Source organism: Colius striatus, chromosome 4, assembly GCF_028858725.1.
Source record: "Colius striatus isolate bColStr4 chromosome 4, bColStr4.1.hap1, whole genome shotgun sequence".
In the NCBI taxonomy this organism is placed as follows: Eukaryota; Metazoa; Chordata; class Aves; order Coliiformes; family Coliidae; genus Colius; species Colius striatus.
In genome coordinates, this window is record NC_084762.1 from 16,910,149 (window position 1) to 16,932,741 (window position 22,593).

Sequence of the window (22,593 nt, forward strand, 5' to 3'; positions counted from 1 at the left end):
TGTAGCTGCAGTTCAAAGAAGCAGCATTTATTTGGAATATATTTCTAAGAACAACTTTAAACATTGAACATTAATGTTTCTATCACAGATGTCATCCCACAACTGAGCAAGCAGCCAGATGTCAATTTAAAACATAACAGTATACTTTTATTCTACATAAAAGATGACACAGTTAAGGTTATGGAAACCCATAGGACAAATCAACCTACCACAAAAACACCCCCCCCCCAAAGTTCCTGAGAATTTTAGGATTGCAGTAAGGATTCTCGTTTTAAAAAAGGTCAAGAGACAAGGACCTCAGATAGTCGCTTCAAAGCTCTAAGCAAGAGCCCTGCCCAGTATGTGGCTCACTTCTAATGTGTTCTCAAGAGGCAACTACAGAAAGCAATCCTGTTGCAATGAGGATTAAGTTTACTAATTCCTGCCTTCCCTCCACACCTCCCCAAAAGTTCCACAAAAAGCTGTGCAGTCCACTGATTCACATTTACACATTCCAATGCTAGACAAAGGTAAAGCTGTGTGTAGCAACGATTTCAGAAGTGTTTCATCATGTTAGTAAACAAAAGCTCAGCACCTTGCAGGTCAGAGAATTTTTAACTAAATATTTTGTTTAGCTGTTAAACATAAAAACCAAAGTCTAAAAAATAGAAAAAGGGAAAGAAAAAATCAAGCTGTAAATACTTGAACATTGAAGAAATACTCAAACATAGCTGACGTTGTACTATAACTTTTTACTTCATTAAGGTACAGCAAATTTCACCCGTCCTATGATTTGTAAAGTACACAAAAAATGTACATGAAGGAAACTAAACCCCATCAAAAGATGATTAAAGATGTGTATGTGTAGCTGTAACACACACACACACACACACAAAATGTGCAAATTTCTTTTAATGTGAGTTGAATAAAGCAAACGCAGGACAGAGTTGCACGATGACAATGGGACACGTTGTGCTAGGGACCCTAGGGATGTTTCCTATCTACAGCCAGTGCAAACTTACAAGGCACGAACTCGATGCTGACACTGTAGTGTTGTAAGTTACATTCAGGCACATCTCAATTTGTAGTTCTTCAGAAAAAACAAAAAAAAAGATCAATGGAAGTGCTACTTCTGTACTAAAGTGCCAGCCTTCTCTCAAAGTTTAAGCACTAAATTGATGTAACCTGTATGCAATAGTTCATTTCTCACTGGGAAAGTCTGTGTCTAAAAACATCTGTTGTACTCTCCTCTCATGTGGAAGTATTTCCTAAAATATCTACTACCTATGTCTTGCCAGATTTGACATGTGGAATCTTACAGGGTATTACTGATGCTTTTTTCTCTGTCAGAAAGTAAATCCAGACTTAAAAAAAACCCATAAGAATGATAGCAAAAAGAGACATCCAGCAAAACACCTGCCAACATACTTGAATTTAACATACCTTTGCTAAATTGCATAGTGCCAGTGTGTATCAGCTAGTAAAGAGTTAAAAACAATAGCTTGCTGTTTAAGGCAAAATTTGAACACAGCATAGCAGAAGCAGCCAAATACCAGTTCCATCACTGAAACAAAGTACTGGCCCGTGTAGTTCTACCCTCACAGTGTTTTCCTCCTTACTTTAACAGCGAACCCACACTTGCCGTATGCTTGATGCGCCAGTTTTGTCTTGGACATGGAACAGTTCTGAAGGAAAGGAAAGCGATTAATATCTAGGCTGACTGACTGATAACTGAAAACACCCAACAAGTAGCTCCTCTTCCACCCCTCAAAAAAGGGTTCTTTGAGTCTACTGGCAGTTTAAAACTCACTGGTACCCAGGTCTAATGTAATACCTAAAACTGAACTAATCATTTAAAGTTTTCTAGTATTTAATAGATGTTACCACATCACTTTGCTGTCTCACCCTAAAAATGTATTTTCATAATATTTTTCAATAGAAGACATTTCATAGACATCTGAGGAAAACAATACAATACAAAAACCTACTTTGCAAAGGTATCTTCTGTTCCTTTTGCAAAGTAAGAAGGGAGTGATTTTATTGGCATTTATTTGAAGTGCCATCAATAAAGACACAAGAATACTTAAGAAAGAAAAAAAAACCCCAGTTCTAATGCTCCACATGTATCTTTGGTTTAGCCTTCCTGACCAAAGTCTTCTGTAAACTTCTTTAGCTTCTCCAGGTCCTGTTCATTAACTGTTGGTTTTGTGCTTGCCAGTGACCTGAGCATATCACTCTGTCAGTAAAAAAACACAAAGCAAGGGTTTTCAGAAACAAGGATTGTACCACACTCTCATTGCCAAGACACACATGCATTAAAAAGCCCATGAAAACATGATGATCGTTGGAGCTCCTGTTTGTAGAAAACTTTAAGCCTAACCACTTCTGCGCAGAGGCAGCATTTTAAGCCTGTGCAGACAGACAACTGTCAGTGAGTCTTCCAATAACAGAACCACAACCTCAGGTTCAGGTTTAAGCTACTCATCCATTCAAGTTTTATTCATCTCTTTCTACTGAAAACTGAACTTCTTCTTTTTTTGTTGTTGTTTTTTTTTTTTTTGACAGTTTCAACTCATCTTTTAACTAGAGCAGTTTAAGCTGAAAATAATCAGATGTTCCCATGCACTCATTCGTATAGGACAGTACCTTGTGATTCATCTCTAGCAAAGTGTTACTGTTCATGACCAGTAACTTCTGTCTCTTGGATTCACTTAATTCCCTACATTAATATTTAAATACTAGAAAACTGAGCTCAGAAAAACTGCAGGTCTATGAAGTTGAAATCAGCAGTTAAAACACTCTATGAATAAAAAGGGGCAAGAAAACTAATAAAATCCTAGACCAAGGCAACTGAAAAAAATGTCCAAGATCTCATATTACCATAAAATACTGGGTAAACCCAAAAGCTACCATCATGATTTTCTAGACTTAATTTTTGTCTCAGACTAGAGGTACTCTGCCTAGAAAGAATTAAAGCCTGATCTTTTTAAGGACAAGAACCAATCTGGGACACTGAAACAACCACCTATGCAAGTACAATGCAGCAGAGCCCAGGTACAATTAGTAGCACAGCAGGAATTGTGCTGTTGAATTCCAAGAAAGATGGATTAATGATGCAGGCAGAACTTTGGAGCAGGTCTGCACCTGCATGCATCCTTTTGTGCTTCCTCATTATAAAAATATGCAGAGACAAGGTTTTTCTGAAATACAGTGATAGTTACATTTACACAGCAGTGCCTACTGTTTTAGAGGTTTGTGATCCCCATGAAACCCACTGATTCCTTTCATTCAAGACAAGGCTGTTTGCACACAGGAAATGACAACAGCACAGATTTATTATCAAGTCCTTCCCTCAAACACTTTACTTCAATTCAGAATCTTCTGTGGCTCTTGGGACAGAATGACTGTCCAGCAAATATTTTTTGTTAAGCAGCGAACTAAAGTTTTGGTTTGTCTGGAAATGACATTTTATTCCCTAGACTGAAGCAAATAGTTTACTATGCACAAAGAAAACAGCTGAAAGAACTCTTTATCACCTGTGATTATATTTAACCTAAACTACCATTCCATCCACAGTCTTTTTACATGTTCTTGTTTATGCTTGTATTTATTTCATGAGCAATATTTACCTCCAGCACATAATTTCCCAATTTACACTGACTATAATTTTCCATTTGCCAGTATCAATGCTACAGAGTGATGGGAAGGAAGCAAATCATGGGGCAGGGGTCCCAAAGGTTTTAAAAGAATGAAAGACGAGTGAAAGAACAGTGGCAGAGCCAGAAGATGTCTATTGATGAAAGGTCAGCAGCTGCATGCCAGTAGACTACAACTGTAAGAAAGGGATGCTTATTAGGGATAGACGGCTGGCTGCCACACTGCAACACTCTGTGTTGGGAATTCAAATGTTACCTGGTACATCCAACACTTCTGAAAGCAAATTCATCTAATTGTCTTGCACAAGAGTCTTTACCTTCAGCTCTTTTCAGAGTTCTGTACAGTAAGAAAGAAATGCTACAAAAGAATACCTACCATGCAAACTTGAGGCTCCAGTAATTGATCACCTGGAACGTCCATCCATGTCATTTCTATGGCTCCAGTATCACCTGGAGAGCAAGGGGTGAACAAATCTACCATCGTATTTGGATTAGACACTGATGGTCCTTTTACCTAAAAAAACAAACCAAAACAACTCAGTTTAGAAGAGTTATCATTTTAAACTTAAAAACTAGAAGCTGAGCAGCATCTTTAGAGCAATCATTCCTTGATTTTATGCAGATGCCCCACCTGCTGGGAAGACCTGTCCTGTGAAAGACAAACTGTGTCAATATACTGACATCATTCTCTTTGAAAACATGCAGATGCAGCCAGATAATTAAATTCACATCAGGTCAAATCCAACGAGCCAGCTCTTCCTAAGGTTACAGGTCTCTGTGAAAAACTAACACGCTGGGAAATCTAGTTGGCGAGGGCCACCTTTCTTAGTCCCTGCTCACTTTGGGAGTCAATTTATCACTGCTTAACAGTTTCCTAAAAATCTTCTCAATAATTATCCTTGAGCATGTCTCAAGTCAGGAAGCCTTTGTCTGTCTTTGACATACTGCAGGACAAATTTCTGAGCACTTTTTCTGACCTCACATCATAAGCACTTGAAGAAAACACAGACAATGTAGTGAGAGGCCAGAAACCACTTTTTTTTTTCTTCTAGACACATGCACAGATCCAAAAAAAAGCTGCACAAGGTGTCTCTTTCTCCAACATGTTACCTGGGAGCCAAAGTTTTATTTTCCTTCATCGTTATCTGCAGCATCACATGTCCAGAGGAGCCCAAATCATATGCAAAGATTGAAAGACACCACACTAACTGGGTATTTCTAACAGCTGAGAACTGGATTTGTGATTCCCGACAGTATTTAAAGCACGATGCTGGAGAGCACAGAGTATAATATTCCAGATGCACTCTGACAAATCTGTATTATCACATAGAACAAGAAATGGTTTACAGTGAGTTAGCAATAATGGAGGAAAGCATTGTTTCACTGGGGCAAGTTGTCTGTTATGATGCAAATAACTCCTAAAGCTAAGATTTTGCTTACAAAAATAGGTACTTAACAACACAAGTGGAATCAACTTGGCTTATGTTGGAGCCTTCAAAGTACTGCAGTTGTGGGGGGGGTTTTCTTCCTTTTTAGGGGGCAAAAAGAGGTAAGAATTCCTTTTGTGTTGCTCTGAAAATCATGACAACTGAGGATGTTTCATTGCTCTGTGGTAGTCTAGGATGTGTCTCAGATGGCTCAAAATCTGAATGAAAGGCTAAAAGGTAACAGCTCTTTAGCCAGAAATGTCATTGTCACTTAGAGTCAACGATGGATAAATACTAGAGGCATCTCTGCTTAAGGGAAGGAAGCATCTAGATCAAAACAGCTGCTTATTTTTTTGTGTTACTGAGTTGCCCTTAGAAGAAATTTATCAAATCAGAGTTTCAAAATACTACTTTTCAAAATGGGATGAGCTCCTCAAAGCCTCTTTTCAAATGTTGTGGATTGGTTTTGGTTTATTCCCCTTTATGGAAATTACAGGCTGCAGGTTTATTGTAATAACTACAAAATTGACCAAGGTTTCCTCAATGCAGACTCTGGAAACTTACATAGGTCTTCTCATACACTGCACCATACTGGACATCACAGAATGGTAGGGGTTGGAAAGGACCTTTAGAGATCATCTAGTCCAACCCCTCTGCAGAAGCAGGTAAGCCGAATTTCTCCCTTGGAAGAAACTACATGGAAAAAAAGCTTATGTTCAGTTTTAAATAACTGTAGCTGTTCACTTTAGGGCGCTTAACCTTTTTATGTTAGGCTGAGTTACTAGTAAAGAAATTGTAACTGAGAAAAGAAAGAGCTGCTGCCAACATAAACTGTATGGAATGTATCTCTTGACAGTTTTGGATCTAAACTTTTTCCCACCTTACCCAACCCCACACCTGCTCTTTTAAGGAGCAACAAATGAAAGCTTCTCTTCACAGCAGCAACAACCTCTGCAGAACACCTCCACCCAAGATACAAATTTCTCCAGAATCTAAGTTTGCAGTAAAAACATAAGCAAAAAATACCTGTAGTGTGAGTCTACCCATAAAAAATATCCTACACAGGAAAAATATCATTCTACTTAACCAATATACATGTTGTGAGTATTTGGAACTCTATATATTTGGAACTGTTCATAACGACTGATAACATTATGACACTTCTTTATTTCCTTGAAGAGCTTAATAGTTTATAAGAGAACAATTACTTTGACTGAACAAGACCTATATGTGTGAATCCTTTGGACAGAAAAGGTGCTCCCAGATTTAAGGGATTTAAATTGGTGCTAAAGAACTCTAGTTGGTTCTTTGTCAGAGTTTTTGATATGCAAACATTTAGAAGTATTTCTGAAGTCAGCACATTGTAGGTAGAGATAACTGCAAGCCAAACAATACAGATACAATAGTCTTTGGAGTGCACCCAAGTAAGTGTAAACAGGTTTTCACGCTACAGCAGTTGCCCAATGAAACACAGACCTTGGTTAGTTGTCTTGGACCTTTACTACTATTACAAGTAACACTGATTCAATGTTTTTACCAGAACACTGCAAGAAGTTTAATTTTTTCAGTCTGAACAATATGCCAAGGAAGCAGAATGTGCATCACTATAATCCATCTGTTCCTGCGTGGATGAGGGATATATTTGTTAAAAACGTGCTGGGAAAATGTGAAGAACTGTGTAACTTGATCCAGAAAGAGCCTCCCTGTAACATTCCCATTAAAGTGAAACTTCAAACTGCAAGCTTTTAATCTAGAGACGTGAAGTGCCATCAGATCTTGGATTGCACAGCATGAATACTCAGAAACTAGCTCTACCAGACTTTATGGTGGGGGTGGTAGGGAAATGGGGGAAGGAAAACAAGAAAAGAGGAGGAATACCCAAGTTCTGTCCTGATTGATAAAGGGGACATTCCTAAGTGTAGGGTATTACCCAAAACCAAATTCAGTTTGCTTGCAAGGAATTTTTGGGTCAATATAGTTCTCAGGGATGAAATAACTCTATTCTTTTTTTGTTCCTACTTACTTTTTTAAAGTGAGTAGCTGATTGCACTTTTCGAACAGGCTGCATCAGTGCATCACGTACAATGATGCTTATATCTGCACCAGAATAGCCCTCAGTTCTCCTTCCAAGCTCCCGATAATCTGATTCTTCCAGGACATTTGGAGTTGAGCCGAGGTGAAGTTTGAACATTGCAGCCCTGGCGTGGTCCTCAGGTAAAGGAATATAAATACGCTTCTCAAACCTGGGTTAGGAAAGAAAAAAACCCAAACGCTCATGCAGCTGCACAGTGGAAAGAAGCTTATGCAAATAGGAACCGAGTTTGTTCCTAACAGATTAGAAAGAAGCAGTTTCAGTATTATAAACCTTTAAAAAACATTTTAAAGCAAATATTTAACAACCTATTTTCCTAAATAATACTGTAGCTAGCAAAAGCTAACATCCAGAACATAGAATCATAGAATGGTAGGGTTGGAAGGGACCTTTAGAGATCATCTAGTCCAATCCCCCTACAGAAGCAGGTTCATCTAGATCAGGTCACATAGGAACATGTCCAGGAGGGTCTTGAAGACCTCCAAGGAAGGAGACTCCACAACCCCTCTGGGCAGCCTGTGCCAGGGCTCCCTCACCTCAACAGTGAAATTGTTTTTTCTTATATTTAAGTGGAACTTTTTGTATTCCAGCTTCATCCCATTACCCCTTGTCCTGTTGCTAGCTACTATAGAAAAAAGGGATGTCCCAACCTCCTGACACCCACCATTTAGATATTTATAAATGTTAATAAGATCTCCAATATCCAAGAGATTTACAAGAACCTTCACTAAAGTATTTTATTTTACTATAGAAAATCTGATTTCAAAAAAAGGACTGTTTTTAAACATTAACAAAATTGATAATAATTCCTACTAAAAAAAGCCTGACACATTGGTGACAAAAAATTTGAAGACTACTTTATGTATTTATAAAGGTGAACACTCTGATCTAATAAATTCTAATAACACTAGGAGAATATCCATGGGTTTGCATTTGAAGTGTGGTGTTTGTTCACTTTAAAAACAAAACCCCAACACCCTATTTTGAAAAATAATCAAATCAATTCCAAGTATTATTTCATATCCAACTAGTATAAATCAGATTGATTCCTCTTTTAATTCAAAGTGCCTCTCTCAGCTGGCACATGGACACAAGAATTCCTTAGATCACCTGCATTCCAAACTAGTTTGTCCAATCCTCTACCCAGCAGACTACACAGTTGAGACTGTCATGTACTTCAAGTACCCAATAACTACTTCCTTTTCATGACAGATTTTCTCTTTAGGTTGAAGTTTTTCCAGATTCTCTGCAGCCGAGTTTGTTTTAAAAGAAAAAACAGGGAATAAAATCTAAGTGTTGAAGTATATTTGAACAGGTTTCACACACAAAGGAAGAACTGCCTGATAAGCTGACATAACCACTTTCTAAAGCCTCCAACTAAATTAAAGAAAACTTCTTAGTTGGAAGCAAATTTGTAGTCATATTCTCAATACAGTTGTCAGTATATAAAATGTGGATAACTGCAGTTCTTCCTTGAAGCACCATTTGTTCTCACAGTGGGGATTACCTCCCACCAACAAAATAAGAGTAACTTCTAATTCTGTAGAACACAATTAATTTGACGTACAAGACAAAGTGGTCCAGATCCATGAAAAATTAATTTGATTGCTGTGACTGTTGTATAAGTTTCAAGTCTTATGAGGCTTAGAGAGTTCCTCTTTGCCACTGCAGAGAATCAGAGAACAATCTGGGTTGTGAGGGACCCTCTAGCCCAACTCTCCTGCCATGGGCAGGGACATCTTTCACTAGACCAGGTTGCTCAAAGCCCCATCTAACCTGACCTTGAAGACTTCCACGGACGGAGTATCCACAGCTTCAATGGGTAACCTGATCCACTTCCTCTCTACCCTCGTGATAAAAAAGAATTCTTCCTTAACTCCAGTCTAAACTTGCTCTCTTATACTTTAAAACTGTTGCCCCTTGTCCTGTCACTACAGGTTAAAAACCCCAAGCATCTCTCCATCTTTACTATCAGCCTTCTTTACATATTGAAAGGCCACAATAAGGTCTTCCTGGAGCCTTCTCTTCTCCAGTTGAACAATCCCAACTCTCTCACAGGAGAGGTGTTCCAGTCCTCTGCTCATTTTCATGGTCTCCATCTGGGCCCACTCTGTCAGGTCTATCTGGCATGTACGGTAGACCCCAGAGCTGGAATTTCAAGATTAGCTCAATATTTTAAGCAACACGTTCACTTTTAAATCTGTCTCACACAAAACTAAAGTCATACAGGTTAGAAGTGACCTCTTGAAGTCATGTGGTCCAACCCCTAAAGTATGGCCAGCTTGAGTTAAGTATAGAAAGAAAAGTCAGTGATAGTCACAAAAAAAGTACTGTTTCTTTAGCCTACAACAATGGTCATTATCCAAGCTGTGGCCTCATCACAATCATATTTGTCACATAGTTGTATTTGCCCTCTGTAGCTCAAAGAAAGATCCAGCTAATCAGATACAGGCATGGAAGCCCTTTATCTACAAACAGTGGTTAAAACATGCGCTTAAAAAAAAATCACAAGTATGCCTGATCATTAGAAAAACAAGGTGTTTGTGTAACATAAGGTTAAATGTCCATGAAAAGTCAGGCCACTCAATGGTTTAACAACTGAAAAGGAAAGCTGCACTCCTTCTTGCCCTTCTGAGGTGCATGCTTTGTAATTTGCCCCTTAAGCCCATAGAAAACCAACCAAGAAGGAAACAGAAGAATTTTCTTCTTGTTCAAGCACAACCATATAACCAAGACATCAATCAACTACAGGGCCAATAAGAGTGAACAACCTCCCTCTTTAAAGAGGCAAAGGGCTGTTATTGACTCAGTCCATCTCATGAAATTGAGATGCAGAACACCACCCTGCAAACATGAGCTGGATTTACTACCTCAAGTAGTCTCAGAACCCCTGTAACAGTTGTGAATTTCATCACATCATGAAAAAAATGTCATCATACCTTCTCCTGATTGCAGAATCCAAAACCCAGGGTATGTTTGTTGCTCCTAAGACCAAGATTCCTTCATTGTCTACACCAACCCCTGTGTCAGGGCAGAAATAATTTCACCGTTTAAATGATAAAACAGAGATTGTTTTAAAACGTCATCAGAATTCAGCAGGGTGGAACTGTGGATCTCTTTCAGTGTTCTCATGGAAGCCACACTTAGAATACATATCTTAATTCCTTGGATGAATTCCGAAAAGCAAGCAAACTTACCTTGCATCTGAACTAGAAATTCTGTTTTTATCCGTCTGGCAGCCTCACTCTCATTTTCATTTCTCGACCCGCAGAGAGAATCAATCTCATCGATGAAGATAATAGAAGGTTTGTTTTCTCTGGCAAGCTGGAACAAGTTTTTCACTAACCTTAAAAAAGGAAATAGTTTCAGTTATCTTCAGGATTACACCAGTACAAACATGTACCTTAAGGTTATGGTACAGTCACTTCCTTTTGGAGAAAGTTAAAAAAGGAATTAACCTGAAGATACTCAAAGACACAACACTCTTCCAGCTCTGAGACTGAGCATTATACTGAGTGAGATGGCCCAGCATAAAGGCGGGTGAAACATTTTAGAGTACTCCAGGCACGGGATTTGCAGGAAAAAGCCCTGTCTCAGTTTACATTTCTACAAGACAGCCTGGGCAATACAAATCCACCACCCTAGATAGATTCAAAAGAACAAGGCTTTCTCTCCTTTAACATTTATAACCTAACTCCAGATTTTGTGAGAAATAACATGTACAATGACTTTATACAACTTCACTGAATACTTTTCGTATGTTCAGAAAAGTTAGTTAAAAAAAAAAGCCACCTCCAAAACCTAGACAAATGTGTTATTAACACATTTTATGAAGTTAAAAAGGAAAAGAAAGAAGAACATGCTGGGAAATTCTTCACATTACAGCATTAAGGGTCACAAAATAGATTCAAATGAAGTCAAACAGGAAAAATGACAAACTAGACTCCAGTTCTGTGCTCCTTTTGCAACAGAAGAAAAGCAACTTAAGGTTTCCAGCTTTTTTGGGGGAAAAAAACCTCTGGTTCAAACACTTGATTTAATTGTCTTTCTTCCTCATCCTGTCAACTTTAAATAGTGTTGCTCAGTTGTCCCACACTTCAAACTACTAAAGCATGGTTTTGACAAGTATTCTCATCATGAAATGAAAGTCCCTGCTGTATAACAAGGGCAAAGCTTTTCCTCAGCTCAGGAAATCTTCATTGGAAGGCCAGACAAATTCCTGCACTTCTAGACTGCAGCCAACACGTAACTTCCTCATATTCTTCACATATCAGGTAACAACAAATGAAGAGGTAACATGGGGAACCATGAAATTTTGTTTTGTGGCTGCTCCCCTCCTTTCACTTTTTGCAAATTTCTTATGTCTTCTAGATTTTGTTTGAAATTGGGATAAAGAAAAATCACCTCTGTATGGACAAAGAAATGTCACGTTGACAGCACAGCTGCTGTGACAGATGAGTGGAGAGATGCCAAGAGTACTCCAACGCTTCAGACCGCTATAGTGTGCAACCAGAGTTGAGTTCAGAAAGGGAATGAGTTCCATTGCACTCCTGAAATTTCTGTGCTAGTTTGAAAAACTATCACGAAGAGAGGTCCAGCTGCAGCTGCACAAAATCCAGCACACGATGACACTTTTATATGGCACTGCAGCATGAAGCATAGAAATACCTGGAGTTTCTCTTTAAAAAAGACATGACCCTTCCCTCAAATTCAATTTCTATACAGCAACTTCTCTAGCTCTAGATTAATTTCTTCATGACAATGTTTTCCTGGACCTCTGGCAACTCTGACTTACTTTTCACTTTCACCTAACCACTTTGAGACAAGGTCAGAGGAAGATACTGCAAAGAAGGTAGAGTTGTTTGCTTCTGTTGCCACAGCTTTTGCTAAGTAAGACTTTCCTGTTCCTGGTGGTCCAAACAGGAGAATCCCTCTCCAGGGTGTTCTCTTTCCTGCAAGAGAAACATAAGGTCTTCAAAATTCTGCAGAAAGACTGAATTTGTTTTTCTGATGAAGCCTCTCTGATTTACTCAGGAGATTTTCCACATCTACCATGAAACTTCATCAGATGTGTCACGAACTCTTTGTTAAGAGCTCAGCTTGAGCCTTTAATACATTAGCATAACACTCTGCCCCCAGTGCCAGTCCTGACCAGCCAAGTAGCAATAAATGCTGTAATTCTGACCTGTAAACAGGTGTGGAAATTTAATGGGCAAGATCACTGCTTCTTTAAGTGCTTCTTTGGCACCTTCAAGGCCAGCAACATCGCTCCATTTGACATTTGGTCGCTCCATAACAATTGCTCCTGTAAGAAAAGACTGTGTAAATCAGTGATGTGCATATCTTTTCACAATCAATGTTTGAAAAAACACAAAATACTGAAGAAATTAATGTCCATGTCCATACTGAATAAAACCAAGGCATTTCTAAGTAGATATAAACAGTAAATACTGTCATTTCTACATGTTATTTCTACAGAAATCTATCACATAGTTTTACCACAACAAAGCATGGATAACCAGAAAATTCAAGAGTTTGTAGAAGTCCTGTCATGGTCAAAGCTAGTCCATAAGTGACCAACACAAGTATGTTCAGTAGTCACAGCGCAGTACCTTCTCTAATAGGTACACAGGCACCATCTCCTCACCAAATCACCCACAAAATCTGAAATGCCATTTTAAACAAGAGAAGCAACATAGCTGCACTAGTCCAGGATTTATAAGATTCTCCAGCAGATGAAGAAAGTTGTTGGCTGTCTCCAGATGTGCAGCAAACAATCATCATCTAATGGTAAAGAGCTTTGAGAGCTAGGACTGCAAACATCAGAAAGGTTATATGGAGCCTGCTTAGGTGCAGAAATATCATTTTAGTCTAGCCACATTCTCTCAAAGTTTGTCACTAAATCTCATCTTGCTCAATCAAGAACATCAGCTTGATTTTAGCCAGTGAGCTGTAGTGTAGCCTTCTCTTCAGACTTCAGGTTGGTTATCCTGATGTACTAAAAATGGTTTTGTCTTGACTATTTTCAGATGGGACAACTTGGATCTGAGCAAGTAACTGCATATTAGATCATGTAATCCTAGCCAAGGCAAATCCGAAAGGTAAGAGAAAGTCTCAGATGATCAAAAGACAAACAACCCAATGCTTATCAAAGTACTGAAATACACTGAAAGTTTTGATTGCCTCATTTCTCTACAAGAAGCTTTCTGTAATTTCACAATTGGCTTTCACTCACTATTTTCTTGACACTTTCACCTTCAGCCTTCAGAGCTCTGAAGTTATTTAAGACTTTTTCTCTTCTATAGGATCGAAAAATTACTGTTGGTCACTGGCTAATGAGTAAAGCAAACAACACTTGCTTACTTTTTAAGTGTCTCCTTTGAGATTTTTTCTTTTGCTGCATTCCTTTCCTATCAGATTGAAATTTGACAGATTTCAGATTGAAACAATTGAAGTCAGATTGAACAATTTCGGTTACCAATTGCAGCTGTTAATAATTTGTAAATTAGAGTCTAAAAGCAACATCATACTATTAAAGATGCTAAAAATGTTATAGAGAAAGCTGAATGCAATCTGTCTTAGCTTGCAATCTATATACTGGAATTAATTCAACCACCCACTACCAACATATTAAATTCTTTTGCAAGGTTGATTACATTTCAGTTTCTCAGAACTATGGGCTCCATCACTAAAATAATTAGCAGAAAAGGTAACAGTTCAGATAAGAACAGGACATTACTTCAAAACTGAAATATCTGATACCTGCACCAGACATAGCATGGTAACTGAAATCACTGCACTGATTTCCTGTACCAGAGTACAAACGGAACTGGAATAGTAAGCTTTTTAATTCTTTAAGTATAAATTAATAGTTGGAAGGTTAAGCAATAAACTGCAAGAAGCCTTTAAAAATCTGAACAATAATACTCAACAACAGACCCACAACTGCTATCCAGTCTGAATTTTACTGATCTCTTCTCCTGCAATAAGCCAAGTTGCTATTGTAATGAAAATCTTCATAAATACCCACAGATTTGGGAAAGTTCCACAAGGCAGTCAGATAGGAGTAAAAAGGCAACAAAATTAAATGTGAGAAATTTCTGTGGTTGATGTGAAAAGCAAAGTTAAAATGAGTACTCAGAAGGCTGCCCAGAGCTTGTCTTCTCTGAGTAACAGCCCTATGTTAAGTTTAAAAGTACTAAGAATCTCACATCTCTGACTTTCAAGCAATCAAATGTACAAGCAAAAACACTGACATTTTATAGAGTATTAAAGAAGTGGTGGGTGCAAGAAACTATTTATTTAAGTAAGAACTGTTGCTTAATGTGGCAAGAAGCAATGTCTTTATAGTGTGAGATGGGACTTTGTCATTTTAAAATGTAAGAAACTGTCCCATGTAACTGTGCATTGAATTAAATAAATGTGGGGAGAAATAGAAAAAGCATGGCACATTTCCAAACATGATACAACAGCTCCTAAATTACACAGACTGTAAGGGAGAGAACAAAAAAATGTCTTCAGGTTTATGAACACCTTCTGACAGGGAAGCTCTGAACAGTTCTTCATCCTTAAAGGTTAATAAATATCAAACAAAGTCTCTTTTTTTGCTGTGTACAAAACTCCTGGTAGCTGTTATACACTGCATCACTGACCGTACTTGGCATTTCAGTTCAAAATCTCAAACTATTTTGTTACTCAGCTGGAAGAGCATCATTATTGATTATGAAAAAATGCTGCCCATTACTATAAACGGGTAAGAACCCACGTTCTCAACTCCTAAACTTGAGCACAAGCTTTTCTGTTAAAACAGTTCTGCTTACACTCTTTGTATGATGTCTGTTACCTTAGCCTCTAGGCAACATTCCAAGGTGCTTAAGAGTATAGACTCAGTGTAGCTGGGATCTTGCGACTTCTCCTGCAGGAAAATGCTATCCTGATAAAAGGTACAACTTTAACATGAAGCACAGGGTAGAGGAGACACATATCAACATCCTCACTGTATATTTTCATGGCACACAAACTCATGCTTCCATAAAGACCATGCTTTTGTATGTGAAGAGTACACACTAGTTGAGCTGCTCACAAGACAGGAAATTAATCTCTAACATTTAGGTGGCAAAAATATAGGAGTCTGCTTGATTGAAGTCACTTTGAAGGACACTTCAAAATTACCTTGAAGTTGATTCTGTAGCTTCTTTTTTTCAGGATCCTCTGACTCCCCTTCCCCATCGCTCTCATTCCTGATTGGGAAACAAGAAACACATAGTGAAATACAATAAAAGAGATTGCTGTCTCCGGATAAAAATCAGAATGCAAAAAGCAGAAAAACCACCAGTCTGAGGAACGAAAGAAACCTTGAGATGCTTTCAGATATCTACAAATGACATCACTGTACTCCTGCTTTTCTGTGCCACGTTCTTTCTAATTCACTCTCCACACCCTTTCAACTTTCCTGTGCAACTTCATCTAAGTGGCCTTGCTTGACCAGAGCAGTTGGACTAGATGGTCTTTAGAGGTCCATTCCAACCTCTGCCATCCTGTGATTCTGTGACCCAACTTCCTCTTATGGGTCTGAGCCCTCTTAACACATTTCTACATGCTCTGACCTAGATTTTAAGAAACAGAAGCTCTTGTGTTAAGCAACATGGAAGTGCTAAAATGGTTCATTTGTAGATATTGGCCCTTGTCCTATATCTGGAATTGCAACAGGACTTGGTCAGTTCCATCTAGTACTAAGGAAGTCTACATCCCCATCCTGTCAGAACAAAGAAAACTGAAAGTAAAAGAGACTAGACGGTGAACAACTGAAGCGGAGGTCATGAAAATACACGTAGCCTCTGTAATATTACCAATTCCCTCTGTTATAAACCATCATAACACAGTACAGCTGCAAAAGTAAAATTGATGTGACAAGTAGACAATGGAGAAGACTGAAAATTAAGTGAAGATCAAGAGACAACTGAGGAATGAGAGCTGTTCAGGACTGCTAAAGAGGGCAATCCCACCAGAAGGTATCATTCTCAACCTTTATCCCCATAAAGCCAGTGGCAAATGCAAAAGAGGCTCTGCTTGTTCAGGTGGCTTTATTTGTTCAGGTCCCATGCAAAATGAAAAACAAATCTAATAAAAGGAAAGCAGCAGAGAGACTAGGCAGCAGTGGGGCATTAGAGTGATTCAGTCCATCTTCCAGATCTTCACCCTATCCTATCAAGGGAGAAACAGCCCAGACTTAGGCCCCAGTAATCATCAGTCTGAATTTCTTTTCTTGTTTGTAAGTATTTAAATGCAGAAAACTTTTAAGGGTCATTGGGCTCACTGTCATAAGTGCCGATGTTAGTCTGGAACAGCTTTCATCCCTCGGTGAATTTCCTATGCACATGTTCATACAGTTTACAGAAAAAGCACAGAAATGCCCGTGATACTAATTCATGTTATTTTCCTTTTGTTAGCCCACTGTATTTCAGCATTAGCAGTTATCTGAAGCATTTAAATAACACTATTTAAAAGGAGAATTGAAGAGTTGAATTTTAGAATAAGCTGAATTCTTAAAGTATTTTGCTTTACCTTCTCCAAAAACATACCCTTTTCCATCAGTAGGACCAGACTCTTTAACTGGTCTTTGTGCAGTTTTTTCTTTCTTTTTCAGATATTCTTTCAGCTTTTCTGCTCTGTCCAAGTATTCTGTACATTTCATTCTAATGCTCTGTTTTGCTTTATCACCCTGTGCTTCATCTGAGAGTTTGAAGAGAAACAACGCTTTGTTAACAGCAAAACACAAGTGCATCAATCAGAAAACAAGACTAAATCTCTTCTTTATATCTCATCAGTATACCCTTTGAGAGCTCACCACATAACCAACCACCTCAATCACTTGTTTTTCCACTATACTAGGCATGAAAAGAAGTGGCAGGAAGAGTGTCACCACCTACCAGAAATCAAACATACACCTGAACCTACACCTTTGGCTTAAAATTGGACCGTAAAGCATTAAGGGCAATGGCACTGGAAGCTTTTCTGTCAGCCTTTCAAGCTGATATACATTGTTTCCATAGCACCCTTTCTAAAACAGCTCATGGAGAATCTGCTTGTGCTAAGCAACTTATAGTTAGAAGCAAACTTTGTTTTTCCAAAGCCTGCTAATTTTACAAGATGTTCACTTCATAAAGAAAAAAAACCCATAAAATATCTGAAAGAGTCAGCTGTGGTGCAACAGCCACACTGTTCTCTTAGCCACTATCACTGTATTTCAAATCACTATTTCAAAACTTAACAATGCTAAGTTTAAGTGTAAAGCTTTCAAAAGTACATGAGTATTGTTAAAAGCACAGAAAGTGCTTTCTGGTAAAGTGCATAAGATATAAATGGATAGGAAGAGTAAACAAAAACGATCCTAAGCAACTCTAATGAAAATAGTGGGATTTTTTCAAATCATGAAGATCTGTAACTGCACTTTTGTCACTTCCATTAGGGCTGGACCTACAATAAGAAAGCCCACTTCTTGCATATATACACTTGACAAAAGCTCCACAGAAGTGTGACATGGCATAAAATAATGAGAATATGGAAACTGAAGAAAAATTACAACATACAAATCCATCTCATACATTTTCTTGGCCAAAATGAACAGCAAGACTGTGACATTAAAGAGGTAAAAAATGCCAGCAGAGAGGTTGTAGAAAGGCAAGTGGTGTGAGTTAAGAAGCAAAAAAGTCTCTGTAGATACAGCAAGGACTTCTTATGTGACATGGTGTTCAGCACAACAGAAATACAGGGGTTCCTGTACTTTGTGTCACATCTCTTAGGACAGTGGCCAGCCTGAAACACTGCTACAGAAATCCAAGAGAGACAGCAAATCCCTGCCTTAAAAAGCCCTAAAACAAAACATAGGTGAAAAATCATCTGCTTTCTTATGAGACTGGAGCAAGTACACAACCTAATAAAAGCAAAAACTGCAAAATACATGATCTCAGTCAAATTACAATTAGCAAGTATCAACTGATGATGATAGTACAAATTTAAATACTACTGTCTCCATAAGAGGTTACTCTCTGCAATTTGACTACTAAACTCTACTTAATCATCCAATACACTTCACTTACATTTAACAACATGAAGAAAATACTGCACAGCGTGCTGGTACAAGCGGAAGGCCTCTTCATAGTTTCCTGCTTTATCTTCTTGTGCTGCCTTGCTAGCAAGGTCTATTGCTTTCTGTAACACAAGCAAATCATTAAGTGCTGCATGAGAGCATTTAGTATGACCAAAGAGACATTTTAAAGCTGTTGCTCTGACTGGTTTTTGGCAGATAGTTTTTCTGCTCTTCAACGTTTACCCCAAAAAGTTGAACGTGAGGTGACTGCAAGCCTCTGGTGGGGTTTTGAAGGTGACACAGTATTTCTATCCTTTTATGAACACTGATAAACAAGCCGATGAAATTTACTAGTGCAGAAAAAGTGTGAGAAGAATGTACTGGGCTGAAACTGCTGCTGGTTCTTCTGGGAAGTTTTCCTTACTTTCCTTTTTCCTCTTGCAGTTACTATGGAAAGATTTGGGAATCCGTTCTGAGTTTGGGGTTTTTTTTCTAATCACAGACTTTGAGCTATAACTGAAGACATCAACAAACCCTGTCAATGGCAGAGCTGCTACAGGAAGTAGGTGATTTCAGTGCACTGAAACTAGCACTACCACTCTTTCAATGCTGTGCTGGGAGACATCCTCAAACACTAACTAGTTGTTTGGATTCTCTAGAATGACTTCCGTTCTTTGTCTCTCAGTGACAGGTTCTGATTACCACTCCAGTGAAAGGGCTTAAAAAACCCTCACCAGCCACAGAATGGCCCCAAATTACAAGCCTCAAGAAAAGTTCTAGGAGATGTTATGGCTGGATTTTCAAATTATTTGTTGAGTTAGTTCCAGATAGAACTGTGGCCTAAGCCACAGTATTGCACACACTGGCCTGGGGATTTCTTGGTGTCACCGCTAACTCCTTTTCTCTGAAGTAGTTATTACCTTTCATTACACTTTGCTCCTTGGAATGCTTATATCACTTCAGGACAATAAAAACTGTCAGTTTTAATGACCATTTTGTGTTAAATTGAAAAAGGCAGTCAGGTAGCTAGCTAACCAACACTAAGTAAATCTTCTATTGCTCCTCACACGTTCTTCCACATTCAGTCAGCTTCTTTTCCTAAGCATTGTCAGTATGCTCTGGTTGATTATGTCAGAGAGCAAAGTGGAGAGCTTCAACTGCAGTAAGGAGTTTTCACTAGACATTCCAGTACAGATACCCTTGCCACTATCCCAATAGTCTGTGTTTCAGGCAAAACAAAGGTAGTAAACAGTAACCATGACAGAAGACACAGCAAAATCTCTCTAGAATGAGCAATAGAATTTTATCTGTGTTGTTGTCTTGGATCACCTCAACAGATCTACCAGAATTCAAAGAGTAATTTATTTAAAACCAATGATCCAATAAAGCAGGCTCTCCAGTGCTCTTATGGCAAGTGTTGGAACACTGAAAGCATCAGTTTCTTTGGAACAGAACTTAAGTCTTTTCTTTTTGAAAAAACCCCATGAGTTGATTTACCAAGTAGGAAGGTGCAATTCCCTCCTTGCTGCTCACTCTGTGTTGGTTCCATTAGGCCCCTCTACACGCCATTCAAACACAGCAAAAGAGCAAAAATTAACCCCCAGAGGAAATGATTTTCTTCTTTAAGTGCTTAAGTCCCTTTAATGACTCAGATTAACATAGAACAGTTTAACGATTCCTGGACACAGTTCAACAGAGACAGGGATGTATGTGATACTAAATCAAAGAATAAATGACATAAACACAGAACTGTGAGAAAACAGAGCATGCTGCATCCCTGCTCCTCTGAAACAGAAAGAAGTCTACTCATGTTTTGACTGGTTTTGGTATACTCTACTTGTAAATACCCAATGACTATTAGTTGGATATTGGATTCCCATCTCTGGTACTCCATTACATCAGCTGGCATCTTAGCCTGTCACTGTGATGAAGAACACAGCTATCAAGCATAGCTGTGTCCGAACCTATTACAGGGAGCCCTGGCACAGGCTGCCTAAGGAGGGTGTGGAGTCTCCTTCCTTGGAAGTCTTCAAGACCCACCTGGACACGTTCCTATGTGACGTGATCTAGGTGAACCTGCTTCTGCAGGGGGGTTGAACTAGATGATCTCTAAAGGTCCCTTCCAACACTACCATTCTATAATTCTGTGACAAAACATGAAATAATTTATCAGATAGCTGTATAAACTAAGGTGTAGAAGGTCAGCTTTAACTATCCATGTGGCACAAATGGTATTTCTCGGGCTATGGTTTGACAGTTTGATAAACATCAAAAAGAATGTCAGCTTAAACAGGTTTTATTTGTGTTTCAGATCCTATGGTATCTCCCCTGGCTTTGTCAGTATAAGCATTCACATGAATGTAATGAGCTTACAGAAAAGATGTCAAAATCATAGAATGCTAGGGGTTGAAAGGGACCTTTAAAGATAATTCAGTCCAACCCCCTGCTAAAGCAGGTTCACCCGGATCAGGTCACACAGGAACGTGTCCAGGCGGGTTTTGAAAGCCTCCACAGAAGGAGACTCCACAACCTCCCTGGGCAGCCTGTGCCAGGGCTCCCTCACCTGAACAACAAAAAAGTTTCTCCTGACGTTGAAGTGTAACTTCACATGTTCCAACTTATGTTCATTACCCCTTGCTCTGTCTCTGAGCACTACAAAAACAAGTTTCACCCCATTCTCCTGACATCCATCCTTCAGTTATTTATAAGTGTTGATAAACTCCCCTCTCTTCTCTTTTCTAGAGTAGACAGCCCTAGGTCCCATAGCCATTCCACTGGGCTATCTCTAGTAGTTTTCTGTCTCATGGTTCAAAAACAGATGAAGAAAAAATTATTACTTTTAACAGGTCATTTCTCGATCTGTTTTGCCAAGTAGATGCAGAACTGATTACACAAGGCTAAATGAGCGTTAACGCTACTAAAAAAACAGAGCAAGCAGACTTCCTACAGTGAACAGCCTCAGAAGAAACCCAGGCCCAACTATGCGTACAGACCACAAGAGGCAACATTGCTTCCCAGGCCGACGTGAAGCCCCGCTGGCCAGCGGTCCCTGTCGCTCGCCGGGAACCCTGCGCTCGCCGCCGGCAACACCAGTGCCGGTGAAGGGATTAACCTGCGGCATCCATGACCGCCGAGCCCCCTCGACACCCTCCCTAGCTGCCGGCAGAGGCAGCCTGCGGCCCTCCGCCTGCGGCCCCGAGGAGAGAAGGGAGACGCCTGCGCTCCCTGCTCCCCTTCCCTGACCCTCAGCTCCGGTCCAGGATACTCTGCTGACCCCAACCCCATTCCCTTCCGCCTGCGGCCGGCGGGCCGCCGCCCCGCCCCGCCCCGCCTCGCCTCGTCTCGCCCCAACCAGGGCCGGCGTCGTCCTACCTGCAGGTTGCCGGAGTTACCCGCCATAGCGCAGCGGTGGGCGGGGAATGGAGGAGAGAGCGCAGGCCCGCGCCCGCCGGTGACGGAACCGCCGTCGCCGCCCCCACAGACCCCGAACCGCGGTCTCCCCCGCGCGCTTCCGCCCCCCGAACACCGGCCGCCCCGCTTCCGCTTCCGGGCACCGCCCCACGCACCTCCCCTGACGTCAGCGCCCCGCCGCGCCCCGCGCCGCCCCGCCCCTCACAGTAGTTCCGCCATCCCCGGGAGCCCCGCCCCTCACGGGGAGCCCCGCCCCGCCCCTGGATCCCCGCCCCCCGGGAGCCCCGCCCCTCACAGTAGTTCCGCCGTCCCCGGGAGCCCCGCCCCTCATGGGGAGCCCCGCCCCGCCCCGGGAGCCCCGCCCCTGGATCCCCGCCCCCCGGATCCCCGCCCCTCACAGGAGTCCCGCCATCCCCGGGATCCCCGCCCCTCACGGGGAGCCCCGCCCGGCCCGGCGCCGCGGTCTCTCTGCGCATGCGGAGTTGCGAGGCTGGCGCTCGCGCTGCTGGGGTGTGTGTAGTAGAGGGGTTGCAGGGTACTTAGGGTAAAATTCATCTTTTTCCCCTCTCACGCTAAGAGTCAATAAACTTTTTGACACCTCTGCACCCACCTTCCCCCAGGGTTCGGCTGCCATCGCTGGCACTGTCGCATAATCTGATGCAAGCGCTGAGTGCTTTTTACTCACAGAACCACGTCGTAGTGTGTTCGCAATAAGCCATGTGCTGCTGAGTGTTGCTCACCTGGGGGTTAGTAATAAAACTCAGGTTATGGGCGATGCCCGCAGAGGGCGACGGAGGAAGTGACTCAGAACACATGGTAAATTATAAACCTGTTCTGTGGAGTTAGCTTGCTGTGTGGATTTATGAACGTTCTGCCAAATTAGTGCCCCATCCTTCCCTGTGCTGCTGCAATTCCTTTAGGGTACAAAATAACTACCTG

At 40.5% G+C, this 22,593-nt stretch overlaps 2 protein-coding genes across 3 annotated transcripts in view; one reads left to right on the forward strand and one right to left on the reverse strand.

The window, feature by feature from the left end:
- The window catches only part of SERPINB5 (serpin family B member 5), a 57,902-nt gene that overhangs the window by 8,548 nt on the left and 26,761 nt on the right, over positions 1-22,593 (forward strand). The window contains exon 2 of the mRNA XM_061995831.1: positions 13,184-13,255. The gene's annotated coding sequence lies outside the window, so the exon portion shown is untranslated. The remainder of the gene's footprint in view (positions 1-13,183; positions 13,256-22,593) is intronic.
- On the reverse strand, positions 712-21,738 carry VPS4B (vacuolar protein sorting 4 homolog B). 2 transcript variants are annotated; one of them, XM_061995828.1, is made up of 11 exons: positions 21,616-21,738; positions 18,254-18,365; positions 16,736-16,886; positions 15,327-15,394; positions 12,340-12,459; positions 11,950-12,106; positions 10,352-10,500; positions 10,094-10,175; positions 7,086-7,305; positions 4,012-4,149; positions 712-2,215 (listed from the first exon to the last, which is right to left on the reverse strand). In XM_061995828.1, the coding sequence occupies exons 1-11, from the start codon at positions 21,640-21,642 to the stop codon at positions 2,114-2,116; spliced, it is 1,326 nt and encodes a 441-aa protein (XP_061851812.1). In that variant the 5' UTR covers positions 21,643-21,738; the 3' UTR covers positions 712-2,113. The 2 variants fall into 2 exon arrangements, 1 of the variants encoding a protein (XP_061851812.1); XR_009818688.1 differs by lacking the exon at positions 712-2,215 and adding an exon at positions 4,746-4,949 and having other exon boundaries at positions 4,064-4,149.

Excerpts from the sequence above, each read along its gene's own strand:
- VPS4B (XM_061995828.1), bottom strand. The coding sequence starts at position 21,642 with ATGGCGGGTAACTCCGGCAACCTGCAG. Across the intron at positions 15,395-16,735 it reads GGTCCTACTGATGGAAAAGG|GAATGAGAGCGATGGGGAAG; the intron begins GTATGTTTTTGG and ends TTTCCCAATCAG. Across the intron at positions 10,176-10,351 it reads ATTTCTAGTTCAGATGCAAG|GGGTTGGTGTAGACAATGAA; the intron begins GTAAGTTTGCTT and ends GCCCTGACACAG.